Genomic DNA, 18,774 nt, shown 5'->3' with positions numbered 1-18,774 from the left:
CCTGGCTTTATTTGATGTTTGGCTGGCGAATGTGTTGTCGTTGAGTATTAATAAATAATAATATATTGTTTTGTTGGTTGTAGGGCACAGGTGGCCCAGTGGTCTGAGAAAGAGCTGCAAGTCACTTTGTAAAGTGGCCTTCCTTAGTCATGCCAGGATCTGCTGGTGATGGTTCAAAACCCAGACTGGCTCTGATTATTATTCAAAGTGTTTACGTCACCTTTATAAACAATTATACATCTTAAGCTCAATTTCTTATCTGCTACCCCACTTTAAGATTCTGGAGTAGAACTGGTTCAAAATAACCTATGCTTGTCATAAAAGGTAACTTAAATTGATCAGGGGTCAGACTTGGTGATTTTGTTGACTGCCATGACAACCTGGGACATTGAACATTACATCAACCACTAGTTTGTGTGGTCCAGACTTGATTATTTAAAGGCTGCTGTGATATAGCAGATACAACTGAGTGTGGCATAAAACAACATTCACTCACTAATCCCCTTCTAGACTTCCTTTTGGAATCCTCATATAGACTGGCTCATGGCATGCCTTGTGCTCTGACATCTTAAATGATGTAATGAAGGAATCTTTTCATGATCAATTTCGCCTATGTTAAATTTCCCACCTGTGCTGAGTGTCTCATGTAGCCCTTTTAGCTTACGTCCCTTGGGCACGCCAGAAACATATGATTGTAGGTTCGAATCCCGGTTCGCACCAATTATGTTTCAAGGTTTGTCAGCACCATACCCGTGCTCGTTGGTTTCACCGAAGTGGTAAATGTCTGAGACCTGCATCACTTCAGGCTTTCCTCCCAAATTAAGCTGACATGCTGCGATATAACTGGAATACTGTCAAAAGCGGCGTTAAACCCAACACACTCACTCACTCCCATTTAGCTTAATGTTGTAATATGAGATCCCTAACCACCATCAGTAATCATCTTCTTCCGAAATATAAATGCATTTACCTTCAATCTTCTTTCTGGTGGTTTCTGGTATAATGGTCTTGGCACTGCAAACTGGAAATAAGGCAATATACACTGTAAGTCAGATTGCAGTACTGGTATATTGTCAGTTCAAGATTTCTCAGCTAATCCAAAGCCAGGCCTAGCCAGACTCTAATAAAAAGAATGTGTTCTGAATGGTTCATCAAATACTTGATGCAAAAGAGAAAATTTTTTTAACTGAAATTAAGACAACGGACAGGTTTAGATTTGTTGACTCAAATACTTTTGTCATTTTGTGTAGACTGTGTTTGTGATTCACTCTAACCGTATTAGGCTTGATAATTGATAATTTTATATGATTTGTGAACTTGATATGTTAGTCTTCAAACATGACCATCCTTAATGTTTATCTGCTCATACACATGAAAGGCCACTGTATAAATCACAGCATACAGTACAGTTCTTCAGTTGTTTTTTACCATGTATTGTCTATGCATGGAGATCCTCACCTGGCCTTTCCCGAAGGGGTCCATCTTGTTGAACATATTCTCCCAAGAAAAGTTGGATCGCTCATTTCCCTGTCCTGCTGAAAAAGGGTTACAGCCAAAGCTCTTTTATCTGGGAGTTACATAACAGTTTTCTGTACAAGATGACATACAGTAGAACCTCCTTTAACTGGACAGTTACACAACAAAACATTGGTCTGAATAAGGTGATATAAAGGGGAACCTCCTTTTTCTGGACAGTTACACAAAAAAAACATTGATCTGAATAAGGTGATATACAGTGGAACCTCCTTTATCTGGACAGTTACACAACAAAACATTGGTCTGAATGAGGTGATATACAGTGGAACCTCCTTTATCTGGACAGTGACACAACAAAACATTGGTCTGAATAAGGTGATATACAGTGGAACCTCCTTTTTCTGGACAGGTACACAACAAAACATTGATCTGAATAAGGTGATATACAGTGGGACCTCCTTTATCTGGACAGTTACACTACGAAACGTTGACCTGTAAAGCATCATATACAATGCAACATGCTTCATCTGGACAGTTACACTTTATAACAGTGGGGACCTCCTTTATCTGAACATGCAAGCAAAATTTCAGCATCATTTACCATATCTTGTCAAATATGATGTAAAAATTGTAAAAGTTTGTGACAATCAACAGATGAATATTTCACAAATTACCACAAAATTCTTTACTGTATAACTGGTTTGTACACATACCTGTGATGGGGTGGGAGGGGAACGCATTACCCTCACGGGAACATGAATCTGGAACATCTTGTCTTGGAGGAACATTACGCCATGACTTGTGTCGGATACTACTCTCCCCGCTGTCCTGGGACCCGGCCTCGGAGAGTGTGTGTGGGGAGTACATCATGTAGCGAGAAGCACCAAAGTTTCCCTTGGTTGGTAGATTACCAGTGAAGGCACTTCTAAAGGCTTGGTTGTCACTAAAACAGATAACATCAATGAATGTCTCAACTTTTGCACAATAGGGAATGTTTCTTGTTGACATTGGTCTCCCAATCCAACATAATATGGATGAAAAGACTAATGCTAAGTCTCTGAAAATATATACCGGTAATTGGGATAGAAACAAAAAAACTCCATTTAAATTGAAAAGGAGCCCCAGTGAAATGGGATATTCAGACCTGTATAAAATCTAGACTTGCTTCATTTAGGGTTGTAGCATTTATGTAAGCGCTGGGCAGAAGGAAAATAATGAGGTTCAAGGACTGATAGACAGACAAGGCCAAGCATCATTATTTAAGGCACTGCAATTTGCTGTGCAGAGTTCTGTCCCTTGGGCATGCAGAAGAATACCCTGTGATCGTGGGTTCAAATCCCGTTTCTCCCAGATTTCTAGGTGATTCAGCACGTGCTCCTGGTTTCACCAAGGTGGTAAACATCTGAGACCTGCATCACTTCGGCCTTTCCTCCCACATTAAGCTGACACGCCATGATATAACTGGAATACTGTTCAAAGTGTCATTAAACACAACTTACTCGCTCACTCAAAATAAGAGATGCTGGTAATTTTATCAGAAATCACTGCAATAAGTTAAACGAGAGATAATTAAATATACCATTATGATGTGAGCCAACATAATTTTCATATAAGTGCCCATGATATAAGGAAAGGGTAATGAATTGTGTTATTAGTGTGCAAGATCTTGCTGCACTATTCAATATTCCAGCTAGACAATGACAGCCTGCAAATAATGAAGTCTGGACAAGACAAACCAGTGATTGATATTGTGAACAACACTCCACAGCACTGGGGTACAATGACATATTAATCAACCATCTGTCCATTTAGTTGCCTCTTACAACAAGTATATAGTCTGGTGAGTAAGAATTATTCGTGAAATGGATGGATGGAAGGAACTAATGAGAAACCAACATAAAACGTTAAGAATAATCAGTCTCAATTATCTGCCCAACCAGAAGACATTTAGCACAAAAGGCAGAAGAGTGATGACAACGATACGAACAGATCACTGGAAGTCAGTGATGACATCAGGTGTTCGTGACAGGGGTAAGCATGTCCTGCCTCACTGGTAACACCTGACATTTTAAACAAGAGTCATCCGAAGACGACATATCCCCCTGACGTGGCATGTCGGTAAACTGTGTGTACCTTCAAATGTATTTTGATTGGCAAGGAAATCTTTTTCCTTGATGCCAAAACCAGAATTATAATGAAGGTCATTTTAAATATTGGTTCATGTAGCTCACTTTCTGATGATCTCAAATAACAGGGGCTACAAATTAAAAAGATTAAAATCTATAAAAAACAAACTGCACTACTAGTGAACATGATTGATATGTGCATAAAGTTTGGTGAATCTCTGTCGCATGGTTTAGAAGATATGCTCCAGACGAGGACATTACCCTAAGTTCATCAATTTTCAATTTAAATTGAAAAAAGAAAAAAAAGAAAAAATCAGTAAATAGCAAAGGCACTACTACATTACCTGCTTGATAGGTGTAAAAACTTTTGAGAAGCTAAGTTGTATGGTTCAGGAGATGTGGTCCGGACAAGAGCACTACCCTCAAATTTCCTAAGTTCATAATATTTCCATGGAAACGACAAAAATATAAAATTCTAAAAATGTTTAAATAGCAAAAGGCACTTCTACTGAGCCTGATTGTTAAGTGTACCAAGTTTTGGGAAGCTAGGTTTATGGTTTAGGAAATATGCTCCGGACAAGAGCACTATCCTCAAATTTCCTAAGTTCATTATATTTCAATGGAAATGACAAAAATAATTTTTTTTACAAATCTCTACATAGCAAAAGGCACTACTACTGAGCCTGATTGGTAAGTGTACCAAGCTTTGTGAAACTAGGTTGTACAGTTTAGGAAATATGCTCCAGACAAACAATGATTTTACAGACAGATGGACGGACAGACAGACATACTGATGGCTATATCCCCCCCGTCATTATATGTCAGGGGGATAAAAAGGTAAATGATTGTTTGTTGCCTAACACCGCACCCAGCAATACTCCTGCCATACAACTTCAACCTGCAAACAACCTGGACCAGACAATCCAGTGAACAGTATCATAAGTATCATAAGCAATGATCCAAGTCATTGCATTACGACACCAAGCTGTCACCAAGCCGGACCACCCGATCCATTACAGTTAGCAGTCAGTAAGGAGGCGTGAAAACTAGCTGAAAGGTCATTGTCAGGGATAGCATCGCCTATCATGTTGACAAGCAACGTGTCATATTTGGTATATTCCTCTGAATGTCTTCCATAATGAATTCTGGAATGACTTTACCAGGATGATGAATACACAAATGAATGAAAATAGTTAACTCGGAGCGAGAGATAAGCTGTGTATTTGTGTAAAATAAGCATTAAATAAACAGAAATACACGGACAAATAAAATCCTAGGATATCAAATACGAAGCAAAAACTATAAATACGCTATTGAAATATAATGAGCGCGTATATTACAACTATTAGATAAAATGATTGCGTATATTACAACTGTTAGATAACATGATTGTGTATCAGCCAATTGCCGAATTCACTTACCGATAGTTACATTCGGAAAAGCTTGTGCAACAAACACACTGATAAATGCAAATTGCAATACCCAAATAACAAAATGCTTATCTAGAGCTCTGAAACTCACTCTGGTGGAGCTGGTGTCTCCTTCCTCTGTCTCCAGCAGCAGCAGTAGAGGAGGACGGTGAGACAGACCACCAGTACCAGAACGGTGGGGACGGTCACACCCACCACCACAAGCATCCTCACACCAGAACCAGCTGAAATCATTTCCAGTTTAACCAATACTATTTATGTTGTGATGCTACAAATTAGTACATATATATGGAATTTTCATGTGGTGGACAAAAGATGTACAAAAAAATTATATCTAAATCTAAACAAATATTCAAGATTGAGAAGACCTTGTGATATCTTATTACATAGTTGTACATGTAAGATTGAATATTATCCTACCCTATTTTTTATCCCGGGGATGAAATTCCCTAGTGACAGGATGATTCTCACTTGTGAATTTAAACCCATTCCAGTGTGTTTAATCCTATCCTATACTATACTCTAGAGTAAAACTTACCCCGGGATAATATTAAGGCAGGATATAATCCTAGCTTACATACATAACTGCCTTGTCCATTCTAGATGTGTAGTAATGACGAATGGATGTATGCCAAATGCAGGACACTGTGCAGTCCATAAAAAGGCAAATCTGTATCCTCTTAGTAAAATATGATATAGAATAAAAATAGACTATGTACATTTATTATACTGAAAGGTCAGATCAAATTTGGCAGAATTCTAGGGTAAGAATTTATTGACAAACTGCAATATTGTCCTAAAACTTATCATTTGGATCAAAATTATTTTTAATTTTAATGTATTGAATTGAAAATGTGGCTGTTAAAGAAATTGGTCCTATAAATACTCACCTTCATCAGTCTGATCCCTGAAAGTGTATCACAATATGTCTCTGTAAGTGTTATAAGATATTATCACCCTATTAACCAGTAAAGTCAGCATTCTGAACACCTTGTTCTTGTTTCTTTTACTTTGTTCAACTTTTATGACACATCAAATAGAATTCACCGATGCTGAATTTCTTAAAGTACCTGTCATTATAGTTAACAACTTTTCTGTTATTTGTCATGCAGTTTCAGGGCTATTTCTTGTCCTTGCTTTAGATTGTTCACACAATGAAGGGGAAAAAAGCAGCAATAAATGTTGCTACACATAATAAAGAAGTTGTTTTTCGAAAAAGATTTTATGTCTTTATGTACCCCAGCTCCTCAATGACTATCAAAGAGTTGACACTGTACAAATGTAACTGTTTTCTGTGACACAAGATTGTCGTAGCTCACCTTGTTTCTGGTACTCCCCCAGGGCCAATGACACAGTCAGCATCCACGGACAGACGCTGTACAATCTTCAGAACATCACAGGCGTCAGCCGAGTTAGGGACTGTCAGAAGGAAAAACATTTACTCAGAGAAGGAAAGAACATTTACTTTTAGAAGGCAAAACACTTACTTTTACAAGGAAAAACACTTACTTTTAGAAGACAAAACATGTACCGTGAGAAGAAAAAAACATTTACTTTAAGAAGAAAAAACATTTATGGTTAGAATAAAAAATATTTAGTGTCAGAAGGAACAACATTTACATTTAGAAGAAAAAAATAATTACTGTCAGAAGAAAAAAATACAGTTAGGCTTAAAAACATAAAAGAATTGGTTCTCAGGCAATGGCTTTTGAAAATATTGTGGTTTTTTTTATTAGGTTTTCCAAGGTAGTATGTAACCAAGTTTTGTTACACTTCTTTCGCGAAATCATATTGTTCTTAATTATTGTAGCATTTCACTGCCGGGGTAGTAGTGTGTTCAAGATGAGGAATATTTAAAGATTTTTAATTTTTTTTTTAAAAATAGAAATAAAAGCGAAACATGAGGCAGACTCTGTGATGATGCCGGCGGTGCCTGAGAACCAAGACTATTAGTTTTTTAGCCTTAGCAAGAATGAAAAACATTTACTGGTAGAGGGGATAAAAGGGACTGATTAACTATAGTAATATGAAAGAACTGGGTGTTCTTTAACTTCTTTTGAGTAGTATACATCATGACATATTAGTAGACAACCAAAGTCCTGTTTAAACAATTTGAAACAAATTTTCAATGACTGTCAGATTTCTAGGCTAGTCCAGCTCACATTAAGCTACCTACTCTTGGTGCCATTATAAGCCACAGCCTGCAGAGGAACGGTCTGTCCACTGACAGGAAGAGTCGGCGTGGCAGCAAGCTTCTGCAAGATGGCGGCCAGAATGGACCAGGGGATGTCTGTGTTCCTCGTATCGACACGCAGCTCAACATCAGCTACCACACTCCCACTCCTGCAAGGATATAATTAACTTGAAAGGGCCAAACCAATATAATTAGCTTTATAGTCAAAATGCCAAAAGTCAGAAGGCAAAAAACATTGTTGTCAGGGTGGCTTTTAGGTTAACTCTTGACCACTTGAAATAAAAGTGTTTAGACAATGGAAAGTATATCAAACAGGCATTGTCTCAAATAAACACATTCTGATTTTTTAAAACTTGAGGGTGGACCATAAAAGAAGAAAATAAGTTGGTCTTGCCTGTATTTGAGAAAAAAATTGTCATGTTCCCATGTCACGTACAAACCACTCCAAACCTTGTGATACTTATCTGTCATAGCAGAGCCATGTGAATGCATTCCTCAAGAGCCATTATGTGAGGGGGGAATCAATAGAGGAGATGGTATTGTACAACAGTCCAAAAGCAGTGAATATCTTAGACTGTATCACTTCAGGCTTTCCTTCCACTTCAAGCCAGCACACCATGGTAAACTGAAATACTATTCAAAGAGGGATCAAACCGAACTCACTCACCTCAGTGAGCCAGTCTTGCTCGGCACAAAAGCTTCTCGTGCCACAGTCTCCACAACAGAATCCACCTGGAAAACAGGGCTTATGTCATGTGATGTATCATCTATTATGTTGTATAATACAAAATCAACAAGTCTAAACGTCTTCTAAGTCCTCATAGTTAAGAAAACCTTTCAAGAGATCCAAATATGTTTCTATGATAGTGAACGATGTTACTATCAGGACACTATGTATTACTAAGATGGTGAACTGTGTCCCTATCAGGACACTATGTAATACTAAGATGGTGAATGATGTTACTATTAGGACACTGTACTACTAAGACGGTGAATGATGTTACTATCAGGACACAATGTATAACTAAGATGGTGAACTGTGTTACTATCATAACACTATGTATCACTAAGATGGTGAACTGTGTTACTATCAGGACACTTTGTATTACTAAGATGGTGAACGATGTTACTATCAGGACACTTTGTATAACTAAGATGGTGAACTGTGTTACTATCAGGACACTTTGTATTACTAAGATGGTGAACTGTGTTACTATCAGGACACTTTGTATAACTAAGATGGTGAACTGTGTTACTATCAGGACACTTTGTATAACTAAGATGGTGAACTGTGTTACTATCAGGACACTTTGTATTACTAAGATGGTGAACTGTGTTACTATCAGGACACTGTATTACTAAGATGGTGAACTGTGTTACTATCAGGACACTATGTATTACTAAGATGGTGAACTGTGTTACTATCAGGACAATGTATTACTAAGATGGTGAACTGTGTTACTATCAGGACACTATGTTTTACTAAGATTTTGAACTGTGTTACTATCAGGACACTATGTATTACTAAGATGGTGAACCGTGACATCAAGATACTATGTATGACTTGTTTGTTTAGTGTTAAAGGCCCCACTCAGCAATATTCTAGCCATATGATGGCGGTCTGTAAATAATTGAGTCTTCATCAGACAGTCCAGTGATTGACATCATGAGCATTGATCCACTCAGTTAGGATACGACGACATGCATCAGTCAAGTCAGTGAGCCTGACCACCTGATCCCCTTTGTTGCCTTTTACGGCAAGCATGGTTTGCTGAAGACCTATTCTACCACAGATCTTCGCGGGCATACTATGTATGACTTAGATGGTGACTTACGGCGGTAGCGATGCTGTCTTGCAGACTGACATACAGAAGAGATGAGGAAGTACCGTTGATGACGATGCGCCGATCCATGTTGAAGGTGATGGTTGTGTTGTACCTGATGAATGCAGCTGCAGAATGAAACACAGTATGTCAGAAAAAGTAAGACAATAAAACAACTTCTTAAGCTTCTCTTCTCCATATGTTATTATACACAGCCATACTAATGATGTTCACATCTGTGTGGCTTAAAATGAGGTCTTATCAGGCCAAACATTCATTTTATTGTTTCATCGATAGTTGGCCCAAACATTCAGGACGGTAGTTAAAAAAAATCCAAGTCCAATCCCAAATATATATATTTCTTGTATGTATTGCATTTCGATTTATATTTTTTTCACTTTTCACTTTTTTAAATTGGCAGATTTGAAAACCGAGTTTTTAAAAAAGCCTGGCCTTACATATGAAGTTTGCCTCGGAATAAATTAATTTTGTCATACCATGACCTGTGAAAGTAATGAGGTGTTCTTACCTTGACAGTAGTTACCTGCCCCTGAGTACCCCCGTGGGCATACACAGGCGTAAGTCCCGAGCAGGTTCACACAGTCATACTCACAGCTGTGAAGGTGGCGCTGCAAACACTCGTTCTCGTCTGAAAATATCATCAAAATATTACAAGACAGCTGATGGAAATAGGAATAATGAGTCATCTGTTTAACGCCGCACTCAGCAATATTCCAGCTATATGACGGCAGTCTGTTAATAATCAAGTCTGGACAAGACAATCCAGTGATTGATATCATGAGCATCGATACACGCATTGAAATGCGATGACAAGAAATCAACCAAGTTACCAAGCCTGACCACCCAATCCATTTAGTTGCCTCTTGACCAGCAAAGGTTGCTGGAGACCAATATTCTTGGAATACCCATTAAACCCTGCCTATCAATGACTCACTCACCAACACACACATTATTGGCAGCTTTGACATATCCAGCATCACAGTCACATTCAAATGATCCCAGTTTGTTGCGACACTTCTGATTGGCTGCTGTGCACATGGGGGCGGAGTCTGTACATTCATCCACATCCTCATCACAAGAGCTTCCTCTCCACTGAGGTCTACATGTACAACTGCCGGTCACCGAGTCACAGGACTCGGTATTGGCAAAGACACAGGTGCACTGGCGGGCACAGTTCTCTCCATAGTGTTTGGCATCGCATACTGAAATTACAACTTTTTCAGATATTCCTATTTTTCTGCATGCTACTGTGAACAATGAAAAATGACAGAGGACTGTCCTGATGTTTTATAAATGGCTAAAAAATCGATCGTAAGCAAAAGATTAACATAAAATATCCATGAAATATGCCCAGTGTAAATTATAATTTTACTCTTTATCGTAATTGTGTTTAAATTTCATAAAAGTCTTAAAACTAGATTTAATGACACAACCAAACCAGTCAGATAATTGCAAACCATGAATTGCAGCAAAGAAACGAAAGCAGAACCAGCTGTCACCACGTTTCCCTACAGACTGACAATTCGCAGTCACATAGACATGAATACACATTTTTGATTCAACTCGTTCTTTTTGAATAACCTGAAAAATAAATGACTAATGACTAAAGGCCCCTTATTTTACTGATCTCCTACTGATCAGGACCCTCCTACAGATATAAAGAAAAGAGGCAAAAACAGTTGACGGAAGCTAATACAGTTCATTTAATGATGACCCGATTAAGTTAATGTTGTTTAGCACTGTTGTCAGCAAAGTTCAAGCCTACAAAGTGCGCATCAGGGAACCAGTGGTCGATTGCATGTAAGTTGGGTGCGATGACACACAATCAACCAGGAAACACATATATTATCATCATGTAATCCTCATTAGCATGCTTTTACCTGCATGGGGTACTTTATAGCTCGTATGCAAACCATATTCTCATGTAGTACCAGTACTACTAAACGTCAATCCATTCAACAAAGTGATTGTAGTGCTAAGGTGACCGTAATTCCTATACTTCAACATGGACTTACGACAATCGTAGCACTATGATCGTTTGCTATGTTGCTACATATGCTTTGCAATGGGCTAGCTGCTAATTGCAATTGGCAGTGGTAGTTACCATAGCAACAGTAACTGTTCAGTTATCATTAACTAGTATTGTAGTATCCCACAAGCACCTGCATACATGACTCCATTTAATCCCCCTTCTCTTGTGTTGTTCTAATATCAGGGTCCAATAAAGTAATGAAAAGGTGTAGTGTGCCTGACTCCATGATTTGACAAGTACATGTACTTTCATTACAGGACGTTTATATTTCTTGTCAAGAATTTGGTACATTGAATATTACCTTGTGCCCCTCAGGATTTATTTCTGGTCTAGATTTTTAAAACAGAGATATCTACTTAGTAAGGAGAAATCGTTTGATCTCCCGATGTGATATTTCCTGTGGAAGCTAGTTTGGGATGATAAATGATTTTTATTCTGTACTTACCACTGCAAGAATTATTAGTTCTGACATGACCGGGTAGACAGGTGCAGGAATAGGAACCGTTCCTCTCATTACAAACGCCGTTGGTGCCACAAATAGCGGGGGTGTTGGTACATTCTGGTACGTCCTCCGTGCATGTCGTTCCTTTCCAGCCAGTCCTACAGCTACAGCTGCCATCAGTTGCATTACAGCTGATGGTGTTTGAGGCATCACAGCTGCAGGTCTGTGCACAGTTGGGTCCATACTTGCCGTATGAACATGCTGAGGAGGACATATCAAGTAAAATACATACAAAATTTATCTTCATCGTAATCATGGTCATTTAGTGAGTCAGTGAGTATGGTTTTACACAGCTTTTAGCAATATTCCAGCGGGGGACACCAATATGGGCTTCACAGATTGTACCAATGTCGGAATTGAACCCAGGTCTTTGGCCTGAGGAGTGAATGCTTTAACCACTAGGCTACCCGACCGCCCCTCATGGCCATTAAAGTATTGCAATAGTATTTTGAAAGTTAAGAGCATAATTTGGATAGTTTATATTTTTTGGGGTGTGGGGTGTGTAGGTCAGATCATCAGATTTGCTGACTTTGTTGATGCATGTCATGATATCCCTATTGCATGGAACAATGCTCATGATGTCGATCACTAGATTGTTGGGCCCAGACTTACTTACTTACTGGTGACTGATGTATTCCATCGGTCTAAGGAACACATATATTTCAATCAGTGAGTTCAGACCTAAGATTCATGAGCATTGATTCATAAGGTTTGCATGTTAATAAGACATTTACCTTCACAAGTTGTTTTGTCAGCTGCCAGGGAAAATCCTGCATCACAGGTACATGTGTAGGATCCCACAGACTCCAGACAGCCTTGGGAGCATCGAGGGGGAGACAATTCACACTCCTTGATGTCTGGAACAAATCTGTCATATGAGTGCTCATCCTCGACTATCCAGGGTATCACATCTCTATTCAACTATTATAAATACCAAGACTGTTCACTGCCATGTTACTTAAGAGACGTCACCACCTGTATTTATTTTAATCCTGTTATTTACATGTTACTGAAATTCAGTTTTGTTTATTGTGTGGGAAATTCTTCAATAAAAATTTGCAAGTGATTCCAGGCAATTTTTGTGTGATCATGTTTCCAGAAACATGCGTTGGATTATTGCGCTGAACAATGTCACTGATTTCCTATTGTAGGGTACCGTTACTTTGTGTTAATCATTACATAAGCAAACTGTGATGATTGTTGTTGACACAGTTATTTATAAGAACTGACTTCAAATTTTTGTAATTACAAATAGTGCACACCAATTTTCATGTAAATGCAAAAATCTTGAAGTTTATTCTTACTGGACCAGACAATCAAGTGACTGACAGCATGAGCATCAATCTACACAATTGGAATACGTAAATGTTATCGTATCCCAACTGAATAGATTGGTACTCACGCTGTCAATTGCGGGATTGTCAGGACCAGACATGATTATTTATGACCTTCATACAGCTGGAAAACTGCAGAGTGTGGTGATAAACAACAAACAGACAAACAAACAAAAACAACTTTGGTGACTCATTTGTTCCAAGTATTTTCCAATATTGGCCTACCATCACAAGTGACTCCATCTTTGTTGAGCTGATAGCCAGGATGACAGAAACAAGCCTCTGCAGCACCACTGCCCCGACACCCTTGTGAACAGCTCGTCCTGTTGAAGCACTCAGTCGTCTCTACAAGAAAAACACATGGTGGCATGTACTTAGCACTTGCATATTCACTGCTTTGTGAGTGAGTTGGATTTCAAGCCTCTTTTAGCAATATTAATTCCACTCATATCACTGCTGGGAAATGAGGAATTAGCTTTACATACTGTACCCATGTTGAGAATAGAACCCAGGTCTTTGTCACCATGAGGCCATGCTGTGACCATTGTGCAATCCCACTACAAATCTCATCCCAGCAATAATATATATATAGCTTACACTGAGCATGGTCAAACCCCTTTTAATCATACTTCTTTCATATTTATATATTGCTTGATAAATGTTTAATACTAACTTCAAAGTCCTGTGAGAATTTGTATTGATAACACAACCAATAATATTACCTCTGATTTTGATTTGCAAATTAATGTACATATTTCAATGGTTCCCAGAATGTTTAGTAAATAATGGTTTACTAAAACATACATTTGTTCACCTAAAATGTTCATTAAACAGAATCTTACAGAAAATATTTTTTCTGAAATACACAAATTAAGTCAAATTTTCCAATTCATATCAGACGCCATCAAAACTAAGTCAAACAAAGAGATTCCTGATGCATGGAGTAATGGCAGCCTATCCTGGCCTTGAGGTATCTTAGCTTATGCTACAGGTAGAATGTTCCCAGTATTATTTCACAGCTAATTAAGAAACCAGTAACTGTATCTGTAAATTTTCATCAGTAACAATGCAACTTACGTATACACGATTTTCCATCACTTCCGTCAAGAGTGAAGCCCTCGAAGCACTCACATATATATCCCCCAAGGGTGTTGGAACAGTCCTGTGAACACCCACTTGTAGCAAGGCGACACTCATCAATATCTGAAACAGTCCACTCAAATACTGTACATCTTGAAATTAACGCGAGCATGAATTAAATACAATAAATGCGAGTGGTCTTTGCTCGCACTGATAAACATTGCATTTATATCTAAAAATGACGGCAATATGACGGCCTCAAGTCACATTTTGGATAGCAGAAATACCACCTTGGACATAAAAACAAACAACCATATATATTCCACATCACTGTTTTGTTAAGCAGCACTTGTAACAAGTATACTGAACCAAATTAAAAACTTCATAATCCTAAATTTTAACATTTTGACCAGTTATCATTGTGGGCCCTTATTGTGTATTTAAACAGTAATGGCCAGGTTTTGTCTTCAGATAACACCCATTTTTGTGCAGGTGAATCGATCCAAATCATGTGCACAGCACTATAGTGGCAAAAGTGGTTTTTCACGTGCAACTGGTCACGTGGCCATAATACCGCATGTGTTTTCAGCCATACTTGTTAGCAGTCATTAACAAAGAAAGAAAAACACAAGAAAACAAAAGTCTTTACGGACATTTGTCATGCCACGCTTTTCAAATGTGTAACGATGAACGTGCCATTGGCATGTTGCAGACGGGAACGTCCGTAGCTGAAGTCGCAAGGACGATGAGTTGTAGTCGACTGACTGTTTATGATTTACAGACGCGTCTACAGCAAATGGGTACCACCGCTGATCGCCCTCGGCCAGGTTGACCACGTCAACGTCATTTGTGGGCACAGCGACACTTATGATAGACTCAGAGGAATTGGAATCAAGTTTTCTTCAGTGATGAATCCCGATTTAATCTTCGATTTGCTGATGGTAGGGCGAGGGTGTGGAGGCGCCGTCATGAACGTTATGCCCAGTGTTGTGTACAGGAAATTGACAGATTTTGAGGCGCAAGTGTCATGGTGTGGGGTGCTTTCTGTGGCAATGCACGTTCCAGGCTTCTTGTCAACCGCGACTGGCACCAGAACTTCTGCCTTTTATGGCAGCACATGGACCCGGTTTGATCTTCCAACACGACGATGCCAGACCCCACACAGCAATTTTGACAAGGAATTCCCTTCAGAATGCGGGAGTCAACGTCATGGACTGGCCGTCAAGGTCTCCCGACCTCAATCCCATCGAACACGTCTGGAATGCTCTTGGCAGAAGTCTGTGCACTCTCCAGAACCAACCACAGAATTTGCCAGATCTTGGCACCATTTTGCAGCAACAATGGCGTCGTATTCCCAACCATGTGTTCACAAGCATCACAAGCTCCATGCAGAGGCGTTGTGTGGCAGTTGTCAACGCACACGGTGGCCATACATGCTACTGAACTTGGGTGCCATCAGATTCTTGTCCTTGGAACAAATGATGGTTACCACCATTAATTAAAATCCTTCTTTGGACATTAATGATTAAAAATTACCTTCTCTGATACATTTTTCCGTTGTTTATCATATATGGGATTACTTTTAAAAATGTGAAGTTTTTAGTTTGACTCAGTATATATGGAAATAATGGAAAAGGGTTCTACTTACATGCATCAAACTATGCATCACTGAGTCCAGACAGACACCACCCACCCAACATTGTATCTTTGTTCTTGAGTTAGTTCAATAATGTTATTTCTTTCGAACTTTATTAATGGAGTCTGTTGTATTAGGAAAACACTATACATTGTTTTTATGGAAGTGTTCTACTCAACTCCACTGGGGCTGGGTCGCATTCATATTGAGATGCATTTTTGGCACGGGACCGGCAGTCGCAATCGTTTGGAGACGCATTAATTTCAGGATTTACAGTATATGTTGTCTACAGTATATATACACCTACCTCTGCAGGAGCCCTTCCCTTCAAGAACAAAGCCAGGGTTACAGCTGCAGTAGTAGCTTCCTTCAGTAACATGAAGGTGTGGTCACTTGTCTATAGAACAGTATATATACACCTACCTCTGCAGGTGTACTGCCCTTCAAGAACAAAGCCAGGGTTACAGCTGCAGTAGTAGCTTCCTTCAGTGACATGAAGGTGTGGTCACTTGTCTATAGAACAGTATATATACACCTACCTCTGCAGGTGCCCTGCCCTTCAAGAACAAAGCCAGGGTTACAGCTGCAGTAGTAGCTTCCTTCAGTGTCATGGCAGGTATGATCACACATGTTGTCTTTTGAACTTGAGCACTCATTTATTTCTGAAAAAAATCAGTACTCAAACAATCCAGTAAAATATTGCAACTCAGATCCAAAATTAGTAGCTTGAACATTTTTTAAGGGGAATAGACTTGATATTCAATTTTCTGCACCCAGTTAATTTATCTGCAAATCAAAGTTTTATTATGTCTTTCGATGTTTTAGTTATCAATTACCTAGGGAAATGGCTTGGTTGCACACAAAACACTACAATAAAGACCATAGGACACAGTTCCCCTTGAGACTGCACTTTTGTCAGATAAATAGATTAAATTTGATATAATCTACCGGACAAAAGAAAGTTTTCACTTTATAAATAGTTGTATAAAAAGCAAAAAAGATGGTACAGGTTTGAACCCCTGCAGAAAGCATTTGACAAAATGCAAAATGACCACAACAACAACGCAGATTTACGAACGCAGCTTTCCAAATCAGACATTGTTGAAAACGTGCAAAACGTGATTTTGAGACATTGGTCCAAATGCATGTGCGTGATTGTGGCATAAATACCGACATTGGACAGAGCAGGCATTCAGTAAGCAAAAAAACACCAAGAATATGCCCAGACTTACACAAGTGCAATGAGACGGAGCGATCGGTATGGCCAATATGGGGGCTACTCAATGTCAGATAGCCAGAACCTTCAACTGCTCCCGCTACCAACAGACAGGACAGACTCAAGACCAAGAGTGACAACACCGGCCGAAGACCGCTACATCCGGCAGATTCACCTCCGAAACAGATGTGTGATGGCGACGTCAGGGCAACTAGGGCATGCCTTCCGTGGAATGGACTTGACCCGTCTACCTCGTCAACGCAGACTGCAATGATCACGAACTGTACGTCGGTGACAGCGACGTGACTGGGCGAGAGCGCTCTTTACAGATGAAAGTCGTCTCTGTCTGTTCAGGAACGATGGCAGAGTTCGAGTTTTTCAACGAAGGGGAGAGTGACTGGCGCCAAACTGCATTAGAGAAGTTCACCCGTTTGGAGGTGGAGGCGAAATTACATGGGGTGGCATTTGTGGCCAGATTACACCTGGTTATCATCCGAGGAAACCTGAATGCTCAGCGATACAGGGATGAAGTGATGAGACCTGTTGTGGTGCCCTTTATTCAACATCAGCCAGGAGGATTAGTGTTGCAACAAGACAACACAAGGCCTCACACCACCCGAATTGTTCAAGACTACCTGAACAACGTTAACGTCAACGTATTGCCCTTGTTCTCCCAACATGAACCCCATTGAACATCTCTTGGATCATCTTGATCAGTTTAGACCACATGTACCACCTCCAGCGAACCGACAGGAACTTGAACAGACTCTATTGAACTTATGGAACAGGATTCCTGTTGACGTTATCCGCAGACTGATGACGTCAATGAGGAGGCGTGTGTTGGCGTGCATGGCGTTACCTGACTACTGTGTCATTAATGGACTCTTCATGCACTTTTTCAATGAACTCTGATTTGTGTAATTTTTAATTTGGACCCCTTGACTCTTTCTTTGTGTATTGCGGAGAATGCAATATCGGCATTACAATGCATTTTCATTCTAATCCATGGAAAATGATTTCTGTTTATAAATTAATCATCATAAATCTCACATATGCCTTTGTTTTGGGTGTTTGGTCAAGTAAAGTCGGTGAGTTGCCCGGTAGTTTATAACAGAGTGAGGAAACGCATCTGTAACCAGTTTAGAGGTCAAATTTGTTCATGTTTGCAAACAAAAGAAACAGTTTCAAAAGGGTATTGTTTATATCATTTAATTCAACTTACCATCACAAGTGGTGTTGTCAGCAGAGAGGGAGTAGCCAGATCGGCACCGACACTGGTAAGATCCTGGAAGGTTCTGGCAGTCGGAGTTAGCCTGGCAGGTGACGGTGGAGCACTCGTTCTTGTCCTGGTCACACTTGTCCCCAGTCCAGCCGCTGTGACACATGCAGCCCGTCATCTTGTCACACCCATGGGAGCCCTGGGGGTGACAGTTGCACATGCTGCTGCAGTCACTGCCCCAGTGCTGGCTGTCACAAGCTGGGCAACAACATACAGGAAGAAGATGGATAAGAATACTCAGGACTTTCAACATTGTCATTACCACAGTACTAAATATGACCTTGTCACTTTGCAATTACCACAGTACTAAATATGACCTTGTCACTTTGTCTGCCATTACCACAGTACTAAATATGACCTTGTCACTTTGCCATTACCACAGTACTAAATATAACCTTGTCACTTTGCCATTACCACAGTACTAAATATGACCTTGTCACTTTGTCGGCCATTACCACAGTACTAAATATGACCTCGCCACTTTGCAATTACCACAGTACTAAATATAACCTTGTCACTTTGCCATTACCACAGTACTAAATATGACCTTGTCACTTTGCCATTACCACTGTACTAAATATAACCTTGTCACATTGCCATTACCACAGTACTAAATATAACCTTG

At 39.5% G+C, this 18,774-nt stretch overlaps 1 protein-coding gene across 1 annotated transcript in view; it reads right to left on the bottom strand.

Moving 5' to 3' along the window:
* Positions 1-338: 338 nt before the first annotated feature.
* Positions 339-18,774, bottom strand: part of LOC139463588 (uncharacterized) — a 67,637-nt gene continuing 49,201 nt past the window's right edge. The window contains exons 31-49 of the mRNA XM_071244860.1: positions 18,093-18,347; positions 16,194-16,316; positions 15,962-16,021; positions 14,016-14,141; positions 13,164-13,283; positions 12,339-12,461; positions 11,548-11,805; positions 10,009-10,272; positions 9,579-9,698; positions 9,062-9,177; positions 7,894-7,958; positions 7,209-7,375; positions 6,352-6,451; positions 5,923-5,939; positions 5,124-5,256; positions 2,190-2,419; positions 1,459-1,535; positions 971-1,021; positions 339-380 (exon numbers count right to left, since the gene is read on the bottom strand). Coding sequence (XP_071100961.1) covers positions 339-380; positions 971-1,021; positions 1,459-1,535; positions 2,190-2,419; positions 5,124-5,256; positions 5,923-5,939; positions 6,352-6,451; positions 7,209-7,375; positions 7,894-7,958; positions 9,062-9,177; positions 9,579-9,698; positions 10,009-10,272; positions 11,548-11,805; positions 12,339-12,461; positions 13,164-13,283; positions 14,016-14,141; positions 15,962-16,021; positions 16,194-16,316; positions 18,093-18,347 — 2,447 coding nt within the window. The remainder of the gene's footprint in view (positions 381-970; positions 1,022-1,458; positions 1,536-2,189; positions 2,420-5,123; positions 5,257-5,922; positions 5,940-6,351; positions 6,452-7,208; positions 7,376-7,893; positions 7,959-9,061; positions 9,178-9,578; positions 9,699-10,008; positions 10,273-11,547; positions 11,806-12,338; positions 12,462-13,163; positions 13,284-14,015; positions 14,142-15,961; positions 16,022-16,193; positions 16,317-18,092; positions 18,348-18,774) is intronic.

The sequence above is a fragment of the Haliotis cracherodii genome, unplaced genomic scaffold (assembly GCF_022045235.1).
Source record: "Haliotis cracherodii isolate W230 unplaced genomic scaffold, xgHalCrac1.p SCAF_16, whole genome shotgun sequence".
Classification (NCBI taxonomy): Eukaryota; Metazoa; Mollusca; class Gastropoda; order Lepetellida; family Haliotidae; genus Haliotis; species Haliotis cracherodii.
The sequence above is the reverse complement of the archived record's forward strand: the minus strand, read 5'-3'. Positions and strand labels throughout refer to the sequence as shown.